Genomic DNA, 20,678 nt, shown 5'->3' on the forward strand with positions numbered 1-20,678 from the left:
GGCCCCCACCTGTTCAGTTACACATTAAGTGATTAACATGCTTCCATTTGAAACTTCGAAGTCTTCATCGGGGATTGACGCCCGACAAAAGCTAATTGAAGCCCGACAGAGCGAAGCGACGGAGGGCTTCAATTACTATAGACTTTGGGAGGGCGTCAATCCACGATGAAGACCGAGAAGTTTCAAATGGAAGCATGTTAATGTTATTGTAATTGAATGTCAGTGTTACAGAAGTTCAGCCACTGGTCATGGAAAATTAAAGTGTATTTATTGGTAAGGGAATTTGATAAACTTTTATGGGTTGATCTATGAACATTCCAGATGAAAGTCTTTAAACCGAGTCAAAATTGATGTGAACAAAAAACATTCATTACTACAAAATTCTTCAAGTTCAACCTAATAAAACAAAAACCAGCACCCCTTTGTCACATTTGTGTTGGGAACACACTGACCACTAGCAATATCTGCAACTTGATAAGATGGTCACATGGGGGAGGGGGGGGGGGTGGACATGCACGTTGAGGCAACACAAAATATTTTATTGTGTATGCTTTTTTTTATCCAGGTACTTGCGGCAAAAATGGACTACTACCCTCATTACACCAGAGGTAGGAGGATGAGTGGTCCTCATGGCTTTACGCAATAATTCAGGTAAGAAAAGCTAAGACAAAAACTTGCATGAATTATTTCCAGTTAATCAAAGTGACTACCTTTAGCCTGCCCTTCAAAGCCAAAAACCGGCACGGTTGGCCTAGTGGTAAGGCGTCCGCCCCGTGATCGGGAGGTCGTGGGTTCGAACCTCGGCCGGGTCATACCTAAGACTTTAAAATTGGCAATCTAGTGGCTGCTCCGCCTGGCGTCTGGCATTATGGGGTTAGTGCTAGGCCTGGTTGGTCCGGTGTCAGAATAATGTGACTGGGTGAGACATGAAGCCTGTGCTGCAACTTCTGTCTTGTGTGTGGCGCATGTTATATGTCAAAGCAGCACCGCCCTGATATGGCCCTTCGTGGTCGGCTGGGCGTTAAGCAAACATACAAACAAAAATCAAAGCCAAAATGAAGTATTGCCAGTCATATTATCATAATTATGACTGGCAATACTTCATTTTGGCTTTATTATGAGTGGACTTACTGCTGTTTGACTTTAGAGGGCAGAGCTAGAATGGACACTTTCCTTCGTCGCTTTGATGCGGATGTAATGCCTTCACTACGGTTCTTGCCAGACACAGCTTTTTGATCTGATGAGGCCCCCACCTGTTCAGTTACACATTAAGTGATTAACATGCTTCCATTTGAAACTTCGAAGTCTTCATCGGGGATTGACGCCCGACAAAAGCTAATTGAAGCCCGACGGAGCGAAGCGACGGAGGGCTTCAATTAGACTTTGGGAGGGCGTCAATCCACGATGAAGACCGAGAAGTTTCAAATGGAAGCATGTTAATGTTATTGTAATTGAATCTGACGACAATCTCTTTCCTGCTTTCATGCGGTTGTAAACAGACAGAATTGGTTCTGTTCTGTTCACACACTACTTTCAGTCCACCTACCTGCAAGGGTCAAGTCCCAAGAAATGTCTCTGTATTCCTATCGTATCACTCTGCTCCTGTTTTGTTTTCTTTCACACACATTTTCCCTTCTTTTTTGACGGGTTTCTGGACAGCAAACTCTAAAACAAATTCTTTTCATCACAAAAGCGATCTTTGGAATTGACTGACGTAGTCCGGAAGAATTCATGCATTAACTTACGTCACGTACTCAACGTCATCACTTCGCATACCTTATGGTCTCGGTATTTCGTTGGCCTTCATATTTCCTACTTGTAAAATGACCCTCAAAGCTAACCGAGACTAGTTGAGGCTGTATCAATACGCCTCGCCAGCAGGTTGTTAATGGATTTTTTAGCGAGTGGTTATCGACAATTGTAATACAATCAAGTTTGCGTTTTAATGAAACAGATCCTGTGATTGGTCAGAATGTCCCAACTCATTACAAATTACCGGTGACTAATTGTCGATAGCCACTAGCTAAAAAATTCATTAACAACCTGCTCCGCACACTCGTGAATTACCAAGAGGCTGCAAATACCCACTCGTGGTTTATTTTCCACTAATCAACTCGTGGTCATTGTTTAAGCTCTATTTAATGACCGGTAATTTTTAATGAGTTGGGGCATTCTGACCAATCACAGGATCTGTTTCATTAAAACGCAAACTTGATTGAATTACAATTAACATTAACCAGAAAAGCCTTTTAACATATGATAATTATAAGAATAACTTTGAATGTAATTAGAAAATTGTTTGCCATTTGAAGAATATTCATACCATAAGACTAAATTGTTGAAAAGTGTCAAATGTACTGAAAGTAGATGGCTTTGTCAACTGACCATAAATACAATTGGTTCTTGTGCCTGTTGTATAGGAGCACCTGAAAGAGAAGGAACAATGGAACAGAAAGTACCAGCAGGAGGTCGACAGTCTGTCATTCCGCAACTAGCAGCTGTCCAAACGAGTTGTGGTACTGCAAGAGGAGCTGGAGGCCGTCGAGTCACAGAAGAAAAAACACAAGGTTGGCACATTTCTTTAAAGCAGTAAAGCGGTAATCAAGACACCAGCATTGACTTGACAGATACAGATTTCCTCTTCGTTGAATAGGGTTGAAGGCATGGCTATCATATTCCTTGGTGGTGGCAATTCCGTTCAATATGTTTTTGTAACGTCGTGAAATATATACTTTTCCCATAAAACTGAAAGCTTAGTGTTACTGCGACTTCATTTTATCATACTTATTTTCATAGTGTGGCATTTTTCGGTTCTCGTCTTTGTTTTGCCAATACATTAACCTTTACTTTAATTGTTTAAAGTTTTAACAAAAACTTACAATGGTAGGAACCCAAGAAAAAGTCCACCCCTCTGCTTTTTGAATGTAATCTATACCTGACTAAGTTTCAAATGTACATTAGTATTAGATAGGCCATGAAGCCTGTAAATGCCCCTTCTTGATCTTGTGATCATTTTATTGCTATTTATAGTACAGAAAAGGGAACCCGTAAGATTTTGCCATATTTTGTACTCTTGATTTTCTAAATTACGATTGATACGGTCTGTGGAAAAAAAGAGAAATAATTCCTAGACTTCTTGAGTTTCTACTTTCGGTTCACTCAGTTAGTGTAAAAAAACAACCTGTTACTATGGCCATTTTGAATCTCGTATGAAGTGACTAAACGAGATCAGTTGCGTTGATCAGCTCAAAGCGTGGAAAGCTCAATTTTTATCATGCAAAAACAACAACAAAGAGGTGGATCCTCAGCAGGAGCAAAGAAAAAGGCTGTTCGGGAACAGGAATTCCTTTCAACGTATGTTTTCCAAGTTTGACATCGATAGACACTGCATGTCAAAGCTAGACTCATAGGGATCCTGAAATTGACAACACCAAGAAAAGCCGCTGCCAGCATGAGGAGCATCACAGACTTTGTCTTTTGCAAAAGATCTACCCGAGGAACAGGGTGCAGTACATGCCAAAGCGATGTTATCCGAGCTGATAGTGAAAATGAATTTGTCATTGAGCACAGCAGATGTGATTTTACAAGCTGTCAAAAGTGTGTTTCCTGTCTTAAACATCGCGCAGAAGTCTAAGTGTTCCTGCAAGAAGGCTACAGCAATGATGAAACAGATGTCTAATGACATTAGGTCTTCTCTTAAAGAAAAAATCAACAAAGATTTCCATCTTTTTTTTTTATCAATGACGGTGTGTGCAGCATGTTTGAAATGAATGATTAAAAGTTATGTGGAGTACTCTCATTTTTCTGAAAATGCACGTAGCTTTTTTTTTGTTAAACTCCATGGCAAAATTGAGGTCCCAAGGTCTGTATTACAATATATATATATATGCAACACATGCTTCTGTCAGTTAAAAGATATGATTTGTTTTTTATCAGCCTCATCTGGAGATGTACTGGTACCTCAGGCCTCATCTGGAGATGTACCAGTATTGCCAGCCTCATTTGGAGATGTACAAGTATTGCCAGCCTCGTCTGGAGATGTACTAGTATCACAAGCCTTATCTGGAGATGTACCAGTATCACCAGCCTCATCTGGAGATGTACCGCCATCACCAGCCTCATCTGGAGATTTACCAGTATCACCAGCCTTATCTGGATATGTACCAGTTTCACCAGTCTTATCTGGACATGTACCAGTATCACCAGCCTCATCTGGAGATGTACCGCTATCACCAGCCTTATCTGGAGATGTACTGATACCACCAACCTCATCTGGAGATGTACCGCTATCACCAGCCTTATCTGGAAATGTACCGATACCACCAGCCTCATCTGGAGATGTACCGCTATCACCAGCCTCATCTGGAGATGTACCGCTATCATCAGCCTCATCTGGAGATGTACCGCTATCACCAGTCTTATCTGGAAATGTACCGATACCACCAGCCTCATCTGGAAATGTACCGATACCACCAGCCTTATCTGGAGATGTACTGATACCACCAGCCTCATCTGGAGATGTACCGCTACCAAAAGCCTCATCTGGAAATGTACCGATACCACCAGCCTCATTTGGAGATGAACAGGTACGAAAAGCATTGTGATTTTGAACTTACTCACGGGTTACCTCCATTATGAAATTGACCGTTTTTGTTTGTTTATTTGTTGCTTAACGTCCAGCCGACTACGCAGAGCCATATCAGGACGAAAATTGACCGCTTTTATTTTTTAAACTTTCCAGGAAATGGGATTTAGCCACCTCTAGGTCGATGTTGTCAGTCTAATGAAATTGGAGAAAAGGCACCAATGGGTGGCCGAGTGGTAACGCACTTGCGCTCGGAAGTGAGTTCGACCCTGTGTCGGGGCGTTAGCAATTTTCTCCCCCCTTTCCTAACCTAGGTGGTGGGTTCAAGTGCTAGTCTTTCGGATGAGACGAAAAACCGAGGTCCCTTCGTGTACACTACATTGGGGTGTGCACGTTAAAGATCCCACGATTGACAAAAGGGTCTTTCCTGGCAAAATTGTATAGCCATAGATTAAAAAAATGTCCACCAAAATACCCGTGTGACTTTGAATAATAGGCCGTGAACAGTAGGATATGCGCCGAAATGGCTGCGATCTGCTGGTCGATGTGAATGCGTGATGTATTGTGTAAAAAAATCCATCTCACACGGCGCCTTGAGTCCGAGTCTGGAGATACGCGCGCGATATAAGACTTCATATAACCCATACTTGTCGGTCGCCCTATGCCTAAGTGGAATGTTTTGTATAATGGGAGCTTTAGGGCAACATTTGGCTTTAACACACACACACGTACATATATAGATTGGTTGAATTTAGAATAAAAAGAAAGTATGTAAAAGTCACAACATTCTTACACGTACTCGCATTCACTACCAAGAAACTGTTAATTTTTAGGATAGTTGGACATTAACTACAGTACCTGTGTAATCCAGAAAAACACACAAGATAAGCACATAATTGAGGCAAGTCAGGACCATTATGATGATCTGTGTCAAAAGCATCACATTTATTTTAACACGAATATTTATTGGACCATAGTGGCCGAGTGGGCTGCTTGCAGTCTCACTCAATGACAAAGTTAAGCAATGCCGAGCCTAGCCAAGTACTTGGATAAGTGACTGTCTGAGTTGTACACTGCTGTTAACTTGACCCCTCATGGAGGGCGGTGTCTCACTACTCTTTGGGATGAGATTTTAAAGGGAGGTCTATTCAGTATTCTGAGTACATATATGCACTCAAAATCAAGCTTGGACTTGATCCTGACGCCAATGTCCAACTCGGGTCAATGCAACCTGCAGAAACACACCCAGCATGCATCATAGTCTCAGAATAATCAAAATGATGATTGTGGAGACTCAACGAAAGGCAGGTGTGCTAAGCTGCCATAGTATTATGGGAAATGATTCTATTGTTATTGCAAATTTGTCTGGAAGCATGTGTCGACATAAGCTTGTATGTCTGCTTGATAGAGAATGGGATCTGGGTTGTCAGTAAAATGAAATTTGAGATTTTAAAAGAATCACCAAACCTTAGGGCGACAAAATATAAGTTGAAAGTATTGTACAATTGGAGCTTTACCTTTAGGACGACATTTGGTTGACCTAACTCCCCTATAGGATTTAACACAATATATATATATATGTTATAATTTTGGTTGCCCTAATCAAAAGTATTGTATAATGGGAGCTTTAGGGCGACATTTGGCGAATTGGATCTGGGTTGTTACTAAAATGACATTTTACTTTTTTGAGATTTTTTTTTTATACACGTTTTTATTGAGTCACTTGAGAAAAAGTGACTCTATGTAATCGGTCAGTGTTAGTCTGTCCGGCCGGCCGTCCGGCCGGCCGTCCGTAGACACCACCTTAACGTTGGACTTTTCTCGGAAACTATCAAAGCGATCGGGCTCATATTTTGTTTAGTCGTGACCTCCAATGACCTCTACACTTTAACGATGGTTTCGTTGACCTTTGACCTTTTTCAAGGTCACAGGTCAGCGTCAAAGGAAAAATTAGACATTTTATATCTTTGACAAAGTTCATCGGATGTGATTGAAACTTTGTAGGATTATTCTTTACATCAAAGTATTTACATCTGTAGCCTTTTACGAACGTTATCAGAAAAACAAGGGAGATAACTAGCCTTTTCTGTTCGGCAACACACAACTTAACGTTGGGCTTTTCTCGGAAACTATAAAAGTGACCGGGCTCAAATTTTATGTGAACGTGACTCATTGTGTTGTGAATAGCAATTTCTTCCTGTCCATCTGATGCCTCATATAATATTCAGAACTGCGAAAGTGACTCGATCGAGCGTTTGCTCTTCTTGTTTCTTCTTGGTACACGACATCAACATCAGACAGCAACACTTTTTTTTAGATTTGAAAGGAAGCACCAAACCTTAGGGCGAAAAAAATATGTGAAAGTATTGTACAATAGGAGCTTTAGGATGACATTTGGTCGACCTAGCTCCCCTGTGGGATTTAAAGGCAGAGTAAGCCTCCCGTAAACCATCACAGATGCGGTCAGGCTTTTACACACAGTACAAACACCATTTCCTTTAAACACTCACCAATTGAGAACATCCTAGGTGCCCTCCGTAAAGAGCGAACAATTTTCAAAGAATTTATTTTTGCGTGGTTTATCTTACCCCTGAGCCATCGTGAACCCGTGTGATCCAGTTCACAATGCAGTCGTCATAGTTAGTCATTTGAATGCGACTCGACGTGAGCTTATCTACAATAGCACGTTTTTTTTATGCACGAAACAACGGCTGTGGTTCACAAGAACTCTCGCGATGGCTTTTGACTGTTGAGAGGAACGGCGATTTGCACTGATAAACCGGCCGTCGTCTGCTACGACCCTTGCGTGACCCTGCTTCCGGGCTTTTCTTTTTTTTAAACTTTCACAACTTCGAATTGTTCTGATCTTGTCTTGATGAAAAACGAATTCTTTTATGATTAAAGAATGTTTGTGTAACAAGCTGTCAATTTATTATTTAGATTTTAAAAGTTAGGTCTAGCGCAAAAACGAGGCGCCGTTGTTGTTAACGGAACAAGTCTACGAAAATAAATTCTTTGAAAATGTCTCACGCTCGACAGAAAGCAGCCAGGATGTTCCCGTTCGGTGAGCGTTCAAATGGAAGTATGCTTGTACTGTATTTAGACGCTCGGGGAGCTCTGTGATGGTTTACGGGAGGCTTACTGTGCCTTTAACACACATGCATATATATATATATATATATACTAGAGGAATACCCGGCTTCGCCGGGGTGAATCGCGAGACAGAGACAGACAGCGTGGCGGTTCATCACAATCACCTCTGCAAGCGAAGTCCTGTCACACGGGATTGAGAATTTTAGAGCTTATTTCTTAGCCCTATATTTTCTGTTGTGGCTTCTCAAATGCCAGAACATACAGACAGACAAAAGCCGCTAGACCCCATCACAAACAGAACTCTACAATCAACAGGTTTTTTCCCACACACACACACAAACACACACACACAGAGAAGCCGTATATATATAATATGTATATCTATATCTATAAATATATAGAGATAGGTGAGTGTATTTTTTGCGTGGCTATAAATTGATTCGACCTTTTCACTTTGACAGTACGAACAACTTACGGGTGCAAGGGAAGCGTTCTGGACAGCGCAGTGACATTCTAAAAATAGTACCTCAGAAACGGGAATTTGGGGTGAACGGTGCGACAGAGACAGACAGCGTGGCGGTTCACCACAATCACCTTTGAAAGGCGAAGTCCTGTCAAACGGGATTGAGAATTTTAGAGCTTATTTCTTAGCCCTATATTATCTGCTGTGGCTTCTCACATGCCAGAACATACAGACAGACAAAAGCCGCTAGACCCCATCACAAACAGAACTCTATAATACATAGGTTTTTGCCTACACACACACACAAACACACACACACACAGAGAAGCCGTATATATATATGCATATCTGTATCTATAAATATATAGAGATAGGTGAGAGTGTATTTTTCGCGTGGCTATAAATTGATTCGACCTTTTCACTTTGACAGTAAGAACAACTTACGGGTGCAAGGGAAGCGTTGTGGACAGCGCAGTGGACAGCGCAGTGACATTCTAAAAATAGTAATAGTAACTTAGAACTGAACGGGAAAGCCACACGAAGGAAGGGAGATAAACGCCAAACACTGGAGAAGATAAGGAAGAGTTACTTATAATGGTGAAATGAACGCAAAAACGAAAATGAGTTCAGCGCTGCGCGCTGAGAGCCCGTGTTGAAATATCTCATCGATGATATTGTGTCCGGGGTGTAGCTGAATACGGTGTCCAAATTTGAAAAAGATCCACCGAGAACTTTGGCGTTGTGATGTGGTGTAGCGGCTATGGTGTGTCGGTATGGGGGCCCGGGTAAGCTGAGGTGGAACCAAAATAGCTGAGGTGGAACCAAAATCGGTTCCGCGCTGCGCGCTGAGAGCACTTGTTGAAATATCTCATCGATGAGGTTGTGTCCGGGGTCTCTCTGAATAAGCCCACCAAATTTGAAGCAGATCCATCGAGAACCTTGGCCGCGCATCGCGCACAGACACACAGACAGACAGACAGACAGACACTAGTCGTATATATATATAGATGTTATAATTTTGGTCGCCCTAATCAAAAGTATTGTATAATGGGAGCGTTAGGGCGACATTTGGCGAATTGGATCTGGGTTGTTACTAAAAAAAAATGACATATTACTTTTTTGAGAATTTTATTTTTTCAGTTTTTTTTTTTTTATACACGTTTTTATTTCTTTTTGGTACACGACATCAACATCAGACAACAACACTTTTTTGAGATTTGAAAGGAAGTACCAAACCTTAGGGCGAAAGAAAATACGTTGAAAGTATTGTACAATAGGAGCTTTAGGATGACATTTGGTCGATCGACCTAGCTCCCCTGTGGGATTTAACACACACGCATGTATATATATATGTTAAAAATGGTGTGAATGTGATCATACTTTCTCCAAGTCCTTTTTCAAAAATTGACCCGATATTCCGATCTACTTACAAATACCTTTTGGGGTTTAAATTGTGATGTTTTAGTTTAAATAAAAGTTCCACATGATTCTATGCTCCGCCTTGCAAGAGACATCACATTAACTTAACTGTGAATATTTTGTTTTAGGATGAAGACTACTGTCAGGAGAGTGATTTTGATTCTGATAGCACACCTTCTTCCTGCGATTACCCTATGCTGTCACCACCTGCACAAAGGAAGAAAACTTGCCAAGGTAAAAGTCAATGAAAGAAACTGTGAGAAGTAGTAACTCACTGACTGCGACAATTCATGGTTGACCAATTTACTTAAAATTCAGCTTTCCTGAGCCAGAAACCACAACTTGGTCTATAGTTCAGGACATTTCCTAGTCGAGTTGCAATCAATTATTGTACTATCAAGGAAACAGTTTCTTGTGTAAAGAATTTAACATGCTATACGGTGTTGTTGCCAGGCCTCGGTCTTTTGTCTGTGACGCATTCCTTTCTGATTTGACGCATTGGACCTAGCCTTGTCCGGTCGATGGACCGATAGTTTTTACGTTTTGGTGGTCAACTGACCGATACATATTCGTACAAGGCGGACAAGGTCTGCAATGAATGGAATGGGAGTTGCAAAGTCGGAAAACAAACCCCGATCGAAATGCTCATGTTTGCTACGAGTGAAAAATGCACTCGGTGCCGACTCTGTGTTTGTCGTCATTGACTCTGTGTTTGTCGTCTTTGACACTCGAGGCTGCGTTTACGGAAATACCCGTTCCAGCCGGTGTACCTAATTATCGAAAACGGCGCAAACAGCGGAAATTTCATCAATATAATATTACGGCATGGTAATTTGGACCTATTGTTTTTTTAAAGTCAGGACATTTGGACTTATTGGTTTTTTTTAGGGAGGTCCAAATGACCTATTGTTTTCTTAGGCTGGCAACAACACTGGCTATACTTTTTCCCACATAAAAAAGACTTGTGCCCATTGTGATATGTACATTGTACTTGTTTGACAGGCATGGTTACAACAAGTCAGCAAAGTCTGGTTTTCTCGATGGCTGGTTGGCACCCCGTTGCCTTGGCACCTCAAGCAATGATGTTGCCAGCGCAGTCTGTGTCTCGTCTTACGTCTCCCAACAATGTCCAGCTTCCCACCGACCTTACTGTCCTTCAGCAGCAGCTCAGGACTACAGGTATGTTATTCTTCAGCGTGTGGCATCACCGTATTTGATCTTTTACCCTTGTTAAATGCTTCTCATTCAAGTCACTGCACAGCAGAACATGCATGAACTTTTAAAACCAGCTCGCTGCACAATTGTTAAGTACCTATTTTATGAAGCAACTGCTTGTTTGCGAAAATGAGTGTGCCTGCATCAATACTACGTGTTTATCACTAAATCAGTGACTGATTAGACCGTCCTTCCGGAGGGTGAAATGAATAGGCTAAAGTTGCTGATGCGACCCCCATTCATATTTCACACTGTCAGACTGTACGGTAGGCTACGGTTCATGTTGGTTGATAAATATTGGCTTCAAATTGGTACCCTTGAAAATGACAGAAGGCCGCCTTACAATTCTTAAACTTCTTGAGTTTCTACTTTTGTGACATGACGTGACCGAGTTTTGTATGAAGTGAAGAAACGAGATCAGTTGTATTGATCTGTTCAAAGCGTGGAAAGCTCAATTTCCATCAGGCAAAAACAACAACAAAGAGGTGGATCCTCAGCTGGGCCAAAGAAAAAGGCGGTTCGGGAACAGGAATTCCTTTCAAAGTATGTGTCAGTAAAAAGATGACCTGATTTTTTTTCATCAGCCTCATCTGGAGATGTACCGCTACCACCAGCCTCATCTGGAGATGTACCGCTACCACCAGCCTCATCTGGAGATGTACCGATAAAACCAGCCTCTTCTGGAGATGAACAGGTACGAAAAGCCTTGCGATTTGAACTAACTCACGGGTTACCTACTTCCTGAATTTGACTCTCCGGATGACTTTTTTAACTTTTCACAGGAAATGGGAATTGGGCCCCGCCACACCCCCCCCCCCCCCCCCCCCCGGGGGTAATTATTGTCAGTCCAATGGAAGCACAAATACTATGGTCATCCTAAGTGGAAAGTAGTGTATAATGGGATCTTTAGGGCGACATTTGGTCGACTTAACTCCCCTGTAAGCTTTAACACATACACATGTATATTGGTTGAATTTAGAATAAAAAGAAAGTATGTAAAAGGCACAACATTCTTACACGTACTTGCATTCACCACCAAGAAACTGTTAATTTTTAGGATAGTTGGACATTAACTACGGTACCTGTGTAATCCAGAAAAACACACAAGATAAGCACATAAATGAGGCAAGTCAGGACCATTATGATGATCTGTGTCAAAAGCATCACATTTATTTTAACACGAATATTTATTGGACCATAGTGGCCGAGTGGGCGGCTTGCAGTCTCACTCAATGACAAAGTTAAGCAATGCCGAGCCTAGGCAGTACTTGGATAAGTGACTGTCTGAGTTGTACACTGCTGTTAACTTGACCCCACATGGAGGGCGGTGTCTCACTACTCTTTGGGATGAGATTTTAAACTGAGGTCTATTCAGTATTCTGAGTACATATGCCCTCAAAATCATGCTTGGACTTGATCCTGACGCCAATGTCCAACTCGGGTCAATGCAACCCGCAGAAACACACCCAGCATGCATCATAGTCTCAGAATAATCAGAATGATGATTGTGGAGACTCAAGGAAAGGCAGGTGTACTAAGCTGCCATGGTATTATGGGAAAAGGTTCTATTGTTATTGCAAATTTGTCTGGAAGCATGTGTCGACATTAGCTTGTATGTCTGCTTGATAGGCAATGTGATCTGGGTTGTCAGTAAAAATGAAATTTGAGATTTGAAAAGAATCACCAAACCTTAGGGCGACAGAATATAAGTTGAAAGTATTGTACAATTGGAGCTTTAGGACGACATTTGGTCGACCTAGCTCCCCTGTAGGATTTAGCACAATATATGTTATATTTTTGGTCGCCCTAATCAAAAGTATTGTATAATGGGAGCTTTAGGGCGACATTTGGTGAATTGGATCTGGGTTGTCACTAAAATGACATTTGAGATTTGAAAGGAAGCACCAAACCTTAGGGCGAAAGAAAATACATTGAAAGTATTGTACAATTGCTGAATTGGAGCTTTAGGATGACATATGTTCGACCTAGCTCCCCTGTGGAATTTGACACACACGCATATTATATATACTGTTCAAAAAAAGAAACGCATAGTTGCTACTTGCCAAATTTGTTTTATTTTTCGAAAAAAATAACAGAAAATCCAATATTTAGATTATTTGTTTGAATTTTGGTATGGACACAGTTGAATGCACACACAGTTCATTTGCATCTTCAAATCAATCAGTCAATCAATACGATTGGGTGCCGAGGCTGTCAAGTCAGTAGGGGGTGTGACTGCCTTGAGCAGCAACAACTGCCCGGCACCTTCTGGGCATGGACTGGATCAGATGCCGGATATCTTGCTGTGGGATGGTGTCCCACTCCTCCTGAAGTGCCTGCAATAGATCGCGGTGATTTGCTGGCGCTTCTTCTTGCCTGCGCACACGTCTGTCCAATTCATCCCAGAGGTGTTCTATCGGGTTCATGTCTGGCGACATGGATGGCCAGGGAAGCACCTGGACATGGTGGTCGGTGAGGAACTGGGTGGTGAGTCGTGCTGTGTGTGGGCGAGCGTTGTCCTGCTGGAATATGGCATCCTGGTCAGCCAGAAGAGGAAGGGCGTGTGGGCGCAGAATTTCCTCCACGTATCGCTGGGCAGTTATGCGCCCTTGGACGTGCACCAGGGTGCTCCTTCCAGCGGTATTGATCGCCCCCACACCATGACGCCTCCACCACCATGAATGGGTGCCTCATCCACACAGTTGGGCGCGTAACGTTCGTTTACTCTCCGGTAGACCCTCCTCCGACCATCATGTCGCTGGAGCAGGAAGTAGGACTCGTCGCTGAACCACACGTGTCTCCAGTGATTCCGGACGGTCCAGCGAAGGTGCTGGTTGCCCCACTGCACTCGGTTCTGGCGATGGCGGCGGGTGAGGACAGCTCCTCTGTGAGGTCTGCGAGCTCTCAAACCAGCTTTATGCAGGCGGTACTGCACGGTCTGGTCCGATAATCGGTGTGGCCCGGGGAGAGCCTGGACAGAAGATGAGGCCGACAGGAAACGATTCCGGAGGTGGCGGAGCCGTATGAAACGGTCCTGAGCAGCAGTTGTCGCCCTTGGTCTTCCCGCTCGTGGCAAGTCAGCAACGGAGCCAGTGGCTTGAAACCTGACCCACAGTCTACTGATGGTGCCCTGGGACACGTGGAAGTGCCTGGCGATTGCACTTTGACTTTGGCCTGCTTGTAAACGACCCAATGCAATTTGGCGGTCTTCTCTGCTCAATCGGGCCATCTTTCGTCGCTGAATTGTCGTCTGATTTCTTTGTGGCGAACAATCCGCTTTTATGGGTTTTGGAAGACATGGTGAGAGCTCAATATTCCCCGAGTTTCACGAGATTACACTGAAGCATGACGAGTGGTCATGCCAAATGAGCAATTTTGACATTGTAGCCACTGATAACGCATGCGTCACGTGCAGAGCTCACTTGTGGCAATGGACGAAAGGTCGACGACCAGATAAACATTTTCTGCAGTTTGGTGGATATCCTTGTAGCCATATAACTAAATTAACCAAATATTACAAGCTATGCGTTTCTTTTTTTGAACAGTATATATATGATAATGTCAAAAATGGTGTGAATGTGTTCATACTTTCTCCAAGTCCTTTTACTGAAAAGGACCTTTGACTCGATATTCCGATCTACTTACGCATACTCTTTGGGGTTTACATTGTGATGTTTAAATAAAAGTTCCACATGATTCTATGCTCCGCCTTGCAAGAGACATCACATTAACTTAACTGTGAATATTTTGTTTTAGGATGAAGACTTATACCGTCCGGAGAGTGATTTTGATTCTGATAGCACACCTTCTTCCTGCGATTACCCTATGCTGTCACCACCTGCACAAAGGAAGAAAACTTGCCAAGGTAAAAGTCAATGAAAGAAACTGTGAGAAGTAGTAACTCACTCACTGCGACAACTCATGGATGACCAATTTACTTAACTCATGGATGACCAATTTACTTAAGATTCAACTCTCCTGAGCCAGAAACCACAACTTGGTCTATAGTTCAGGACATTTCCTAGTCAAGTTGCAATCATTTATTGTACTATCAAGGAAACAGTTTCTTGTGTAAAGAATTTAACATGCTATACAGTGTTCTTGCCAGGCCTTGGTCTTCGGTCTCTGACGCATTCCTTTCTGATTTGACGCATTGGACCTAGCCTTGTCCGGTCGATGGACCGATAGTTTTTACGTTTTGGTGGTCAACTGACCGATACATATTCGTACAAGGCGGACAAGGTCTGCAATGAATGGAATGGGAGTTGCAAAGTCGGAAAACAAACCCCGATCGAAATGCTCATGTTTGCTACGAGTGAAAAATGCACTCGGTGCCGACTCTGTGTTTGTCGTCATTGACTCTGTGTTTGTCGTCATTGACACTCGAGGCTGCGTTTACGGAAATACCCGTTCCAGCCGGTGTACCTAATTATCGAAAACGGCGCAAACAGCGGAAATTTCATCAATATAATACTACGGCATGGTAATTTGGACCTATTGTTTTTTTAAAGCCAGGACATTTGGACTTATTGGTTTTTTTTTAGGGAGGTCCAAATGACCTATTGTCTTCTTAGGCTGGCAACAACACTGGCTATACTTTTTCCCACATAAAACAGACTTGTGCCCATTGTGATATACATTGTACTTGTTTGACAGGCATGGTTACAACAAGTCAGCAAAGTCTGGTTTTCTCGATGGCTGGTTGGCACCCCGTTGCCTTGGCACCTCAAGCAATGATGTTGCCAGCGCAGTCTGTGTCTCGTCTTACGTCTCCCAACAATGTCCAGCTTCCCACCGACCTTACTGTCCTTCAGCAGCAGCTCAGGACTCCAGGTATGTTATTCTTCAGCGTGTGGCATCACCGTATTTGATCTTTTACCCTTGTTAAATGCTTCTCATTCAAGTCACTGCACAGCAGAACATGCATGCACTTTTAAAACCAGCTTGCTGCACAATTGTTAAGTACCTATTTTATGAAGCAACTGCTTGTTTGCGAAAATGAGTGTGCCTGCATCGATACTACGTGTTTATCACTAAATCAGTGTCTGATAAGACCGTCCATCCGGAGGGTGAAATGAATAGGCTAAAGTTGCTGATGCGACCCTCATTCACATTTCACACTGTTAGACTGTACGGTAGGCTACGGTTCATGTTGGTTAATAAATATTGGCTTCAAATTGGTACCCTTGAAAATGACAGAAGGCCGCCTTACAATTCTTAAACTTCTTGAGTTTCTACTTTTGTGACATGACGTGGCGAGTCTCGTATGAAGTGACGAAACGAGATCAGTTGTATTGATCTGTTCAAAGCGTGGAAAGCTCAATTTCCATCATGTAAAAACAACAACAAAGAAAAAGGCGGTTCGTGAACAGGAATTCCTTTCAAAGTTTGTGTCAGTAAAAAGATGACCTGATTTATTTCTCATCAGCCTCATCTGGAGATGTACCGCTACCACCAGCCTCATCTGGAGATGTACCGCTACCACCAGCCTCATCTGGAGATGTACCGCTACCACCAGCCTCATTTGGAGATGTACCGATAAAACCAGCCTCATCTGGAGATGACAGGTACGAAAAGCCTCGCGATTTGAACTAACTCACGGGTTACCTACTTCCTGAATTTGACTCTCCGGATGACTTTTTAACTTTATAAGCCTGTGATTAAGGTGACCCACAAACTGTTACCAGACACTCCCTGGACTTATATTAAGCCTAGTGCAGAACCGCGCGAGGTGACATGTGACTCATTTCGTGGTGGAGGGTCACATTTTAAGGATTTTTTGCATTTTACTTCAGTATCTGTGTAATCCAGAAAAGACACAAGATAAGCGCATAATTGAGGAGAGTCGGGACCATTATGATGATCTGTGTCAAAAGCACATTGAACACGACTATTAATGGGACCATAGTGGCCGAGTGGGCGACTTGCAGTCTCACTCTATGACAAAGTTAAGCAATTTGAGATTTAAATAGAAGCACCAAACCTTAGGGCGACTGAAAATAAGAAAAGTATTGCATGATTAGAGCTTTAGGACGACATTTGATCAACCTAGGTCCCCTGTTGAATTTAAAGGCACACGCAGCTTCCCGTAAACCATCACAGACACTGTCAGGCTTTTACACACAGTACAAACACCCTTGCATTTCAACACTCACCACTTGAGAACATCGTAGGTGCCCTCCGAAAAGAGCGAGCACTTATGAACGAATTTATTTTTGCGTGGCCAGCCGGATTGTCTGATCAGACAATGGGATGGCTCGTTTTGGCGCTAGACCTAACTTATACTAATAAATTGACAGCTTGTTACACAAATATTCTTAAATAATTCTTTTTTCATTAAGACAAAATCAGTAAAACTCGAAGATTTTAAAGTTTAAAAACTAGCCCTGAAGCGTGTCCTGCAAAACGTGTTTCTCGTAGCAGACGAATGTTCAGCATGTCGCCAGTTTCTTTGAACGGTCAGCCGACACCATTCACTTCGTGTGACTCGCAGCCATTTGTTGCGTTTTAGATAACGAGCCATGGCAGATACAGCGAGTCGCATTGAAATCAAGGACTGACTACTAAATTGTGAGAAAAAAAGGGAAAGTAGATCACATGGGTTCACGATGGCTCAGGGGTTAGATTAACCACGAAAACAGGTGTGTGGTTTACTCGAGCTAAACAAAAAAACTGTGTCATTTAATGCTATTCACTAAATGCTATTGCAAGTGTGTTCGATAAGGTTAGAACTGCTTTTTCATGAAAAGATTTGAATCGTTCTGTAAACCATTTGGGACGGACTGGGGCTTTAACACACACGCATTACATGTCAAATGGTGTGAATGTGATAATTTTTTCTCCTTCCTCCAAGTACTTTTAGTTTTACTCAAAAGGACCTATGACCAGATTTCCAGATCTACTGACAAATACGTTTTGAGCTTTCATTTGTGATGTTTAGATAAAAAATAAAAAAAAGAGTTTCACATGATGGCATGTTCCGCCTTGCCAGAGACATCACTATAACTTAACTGTGAATATTTTGTTTTAGGATGAAGACTACAGTTACGATCCGGAGAGTGATTCTGATTCTGATGGCACACCTTTTTCAAGCTACATGTACTACTACTCAATGCTGTCACCACCTGCAAAAAGGAAGAAAACATGCCAAGGTAAAAGTCCGTGAAAGAAACTGAGAAGTAGTGACTCTATGACTGCAACCTTTCATGATTTGCCAATTTACCTAAAATTCAGCTTTCCTGAGCCAGAAGCAAGACTTGTCTATAGACTATAGTTCAGGACATTTGCATATGCAGTTGCAATCAACTAGTGTACTATCAAGAAAACAGTTTCGTGTGGACAGAATTGTACATGCTCTACATTTTCCCATCTTTGTTAAAACATTAAGTCAAAATTTGACTAAATGTAAAAAACATCAATTTTGAAAACAACACTGGACAGCAATTAAAAATAGCATTCACCAAAACTGGCAACATGGTCTCAAAAGCTTCCTCACCTCATGTCTGACACATGCATGCACACACACACACACACAAACACACACACACACACACACACATACACACACACATACACACACACACACACACACACGCATCTCTGCCTTATGCAGCTTCATTTGTTTCTAAGGAAAATGCTGGGAGTCCATGGTTTCCAGGGAAATTGTATATTTGTGAAACACGTTATTCACCAGTCTTGCAAAGACCAGGCAAAAGTTACTAAATGTTCAGTTAAGCTGCTGCAACATTCCCCCATTTTGAAATTTTTACCATGCTCCTTTTTGTTGTGAACATAAAGATCTGAACCTGGGCTTTTATTTCCAGGAAGCGATCACTTTTCATAATCGTTGATATTGGTTTTGGTTATGCCTAATATGATCACATGGTTATTCTTCAAGAAGCGTTGTTCAGTTTTCATTTTTTTCTTGGGTAGAGCTGCTTTGATCTTTGAAAACTTTGTAATAGGATTTTTTGCATATTTTGTTTTTTTTCAGAAATACCAGACAAACACGATGTACTGCCACCTGCCTCAAACGGACTGCCACCTGCCTCAGATGAGCTGCCACCTGCCTCAAATGGACTGCCACCTGCCTCAGACGGACTGCCAAACATTTCTTCCAAGAAACCGAAACGACCTTGCCTATATTGTGGCCAATTTCAAAGTGTGCTCATCAGACACTTACAAAGAAAACATTCTAATGAAGTAAGGGTTGCTGCAGCCATGAAGCTGCCTGCTTGTTCTAATGCGCAACTTGATTGTGGGCAGGCTTACCCTTTTTAAAATCAAAAAACAAGAAAGGTAGGTTGTTGGAACGTTTGTTATTGGATTTACATTAACATAAAACGTTTTAAGAGAACAGCCTTCCTTCTGTATGTTTTTGCTCATTGAACACCTTTGATTTCACCAACTCTTTTTTCTTCTTGTCACTGAGCTCTGACCGGTACGGTTGGCCTAGTGGTAAGGCGTCCGCCCCGTGATCGGGAGGTCGTGGGTTCGAACCCCGGCCGGGTCATACCTAAGACTTTAAAATTGGCAATCTAGTGGCTGCTCCGCCTGTCGTCTGGCATTATGGGGTTAGTGCTACGACTGGTTGGTCCGGTGTCAGAATAATCAGAATAATGTGACTGGGTGAGACATGAAGCCTGTTCTGCGACTTCTGTCTTGCGTGTGGCGCATGTTATATGTCAAAGCAGCACCGCCCTGATATGGCCCTTCGTGGTAAAACGCTGGCAGTTTCTTTGTTTTTGGATTTACCCTTTTTAACGCAAGAATGGATGGTGAACCAGCCAGACTGACACTGTGTGAATGGCAAGAAGCAGAAAGCAATCATTGGGTGGTACTGGTTCAATCTCGGCAGCTAAACTAAAGAGTATGTGTGTATGTAAAATCACCCATGACAGATGTGTACTGGTTCAATCTCGGCAGCTAAACTAAAGAATATCAAGTATGTGTTTTGAAAATCGTTGTCAGTATCGGATAAAGGAGAATTTCACTTGAGACTCGACCGAGGCCTGGTTTGTGTTATTATGCAAGGTCCGGTACTATGAACAAATTTGGTCAAATCCACTACAAATGTATGCGTGTTTGGCTTATTTCATAGAGTAAAAAGTTCACGCACTAAACATTTTATGTTGACCGACAAAAGTGTGCCTCGTACACTCTAAATATTTGGACGCCAGATACCTCTGCAATGACCGGAACAGAGCTGAGCAGAAAATGCAATCAGGTGTTCTATCTCAGACTAATCAAAGCAGTCTGACACAAGCCTGATCACTTGGATCGTCACTAATCTATTCAAGAGTTCTGCATTGCCCATTATCTCCCATTCAAACCCTCTTTTGTACTGTGAGTTAGTAATCGCTGAACGATCGCTGTTAATGTTATAGCGATACTGGTGAAAACGAAATGTAATATTTTGAGTGCATGCAGTAATTGAAGGGCGCACAAAGCATGTGACTACCCTCCAGTGACTGCACTCATAACCTTTTGAGATGAGTGGTTGTAAGGTATTCCACTTCTCGTAGTTTACCGAAACTACGTGATTTGTGAGATGCGCACACCGCCGGAAACACGCCATTCCCGTACGACTTCCGGCCGCCATAGCAGCTTCTCCAAAACCGGTCTTACTTTATCAGGTTAATCCTTCCTTTTAGGGTCCTTTTTTCCTAACTTGACTGATTTATTCCTTCGGTTAACCATTTGTTTTGACCTGCGGTAAGTGTATTTTCCTTATTTGTTGTCGCAAATGCTTAGAATTTGTTCGAACAATGGACAGCACTGAATCAGTGCCTGAAATCCAAATCCACGCGGATGAAGTGGATCAATTGTTAGACTTGCCTTGTTCAAGTCAAAAGGACAAACATGTGTCAAATGAAAAAGAAGGGAAGAAAAAGAATCAGAAAA

At 42.3% G+C, this 20,678-nt stretch overlaps 2 protein-coding genes across 3 annotated transcripts in view; one reads left to right on the forward strand and one right to left on the reverse strand.

Annotated features, from left to right (window-relative positions):
• The window catches only part of LOC138975727 (uncharacterized), a 72,808-nt gene that overhangs the window by 36,557 nt on the left and 15,573 nt on the right, over positions 1 to 20,678 (reverse strand). The gene's annotated exons all lie outside the window — the stretch shown is intronic.
• On the forward strand, positions 534 to 19,797 carry LOC138975725 (uncharacterized). Of its 2 annotated transcripts, XM_070348479.1 has the most exons (11): positions 534 to 651; positions 2,421 to 2,567; positions 3,937 to 4,586; positions 9,689 to 9,794; positions 10,563 to 10,739; positions 11,360 to 11,469; positions 14,532 to 14,640; positions 15,432 to 15,608; positions 16,204 to 16,342; positions 17,806 to 17,926; positions 18,769 to 19,797. In XM_070348479.1, exons 1-11 carry the CDS (start codon positions 630 to 632, stop codon positions 18,979 to 18,981), a joined length of 1,971 nt encoding a protein of 656 aa, XP_070204580.1. In that variant the 5' UTR covers positions 534 to 629; the 3' UTR covers positions 18,982 to 19,797. The 2 variants fall into 2 exon arrangements, with proteins under 2 accessions (XP_070204580.1, XP_070204581.1); XM_070348480.1 differs by lacking the exons at positions 9,689 to 9,794; positions 10,563 to 10,739; positions 11,360 to 11,469 and having other exon boundaries at positions 536 to 651.

This window comes from Littorina saxatilis, linkage group LG9 (genome assembly GCF_037325665.1).
Source record: "Littorina saxatilis isolate snail1 linkage group LG9, US_GU_Lsax_2.0, whole genome shotgun sequence".
NCBI classification, from domain to species: domain Eukaryota; kingdom Metazoa; phylum Mollusca; class Gastropoda; order Littorinimorpha; family Littorinidae; genus Littorina; species Littorina saxatilis.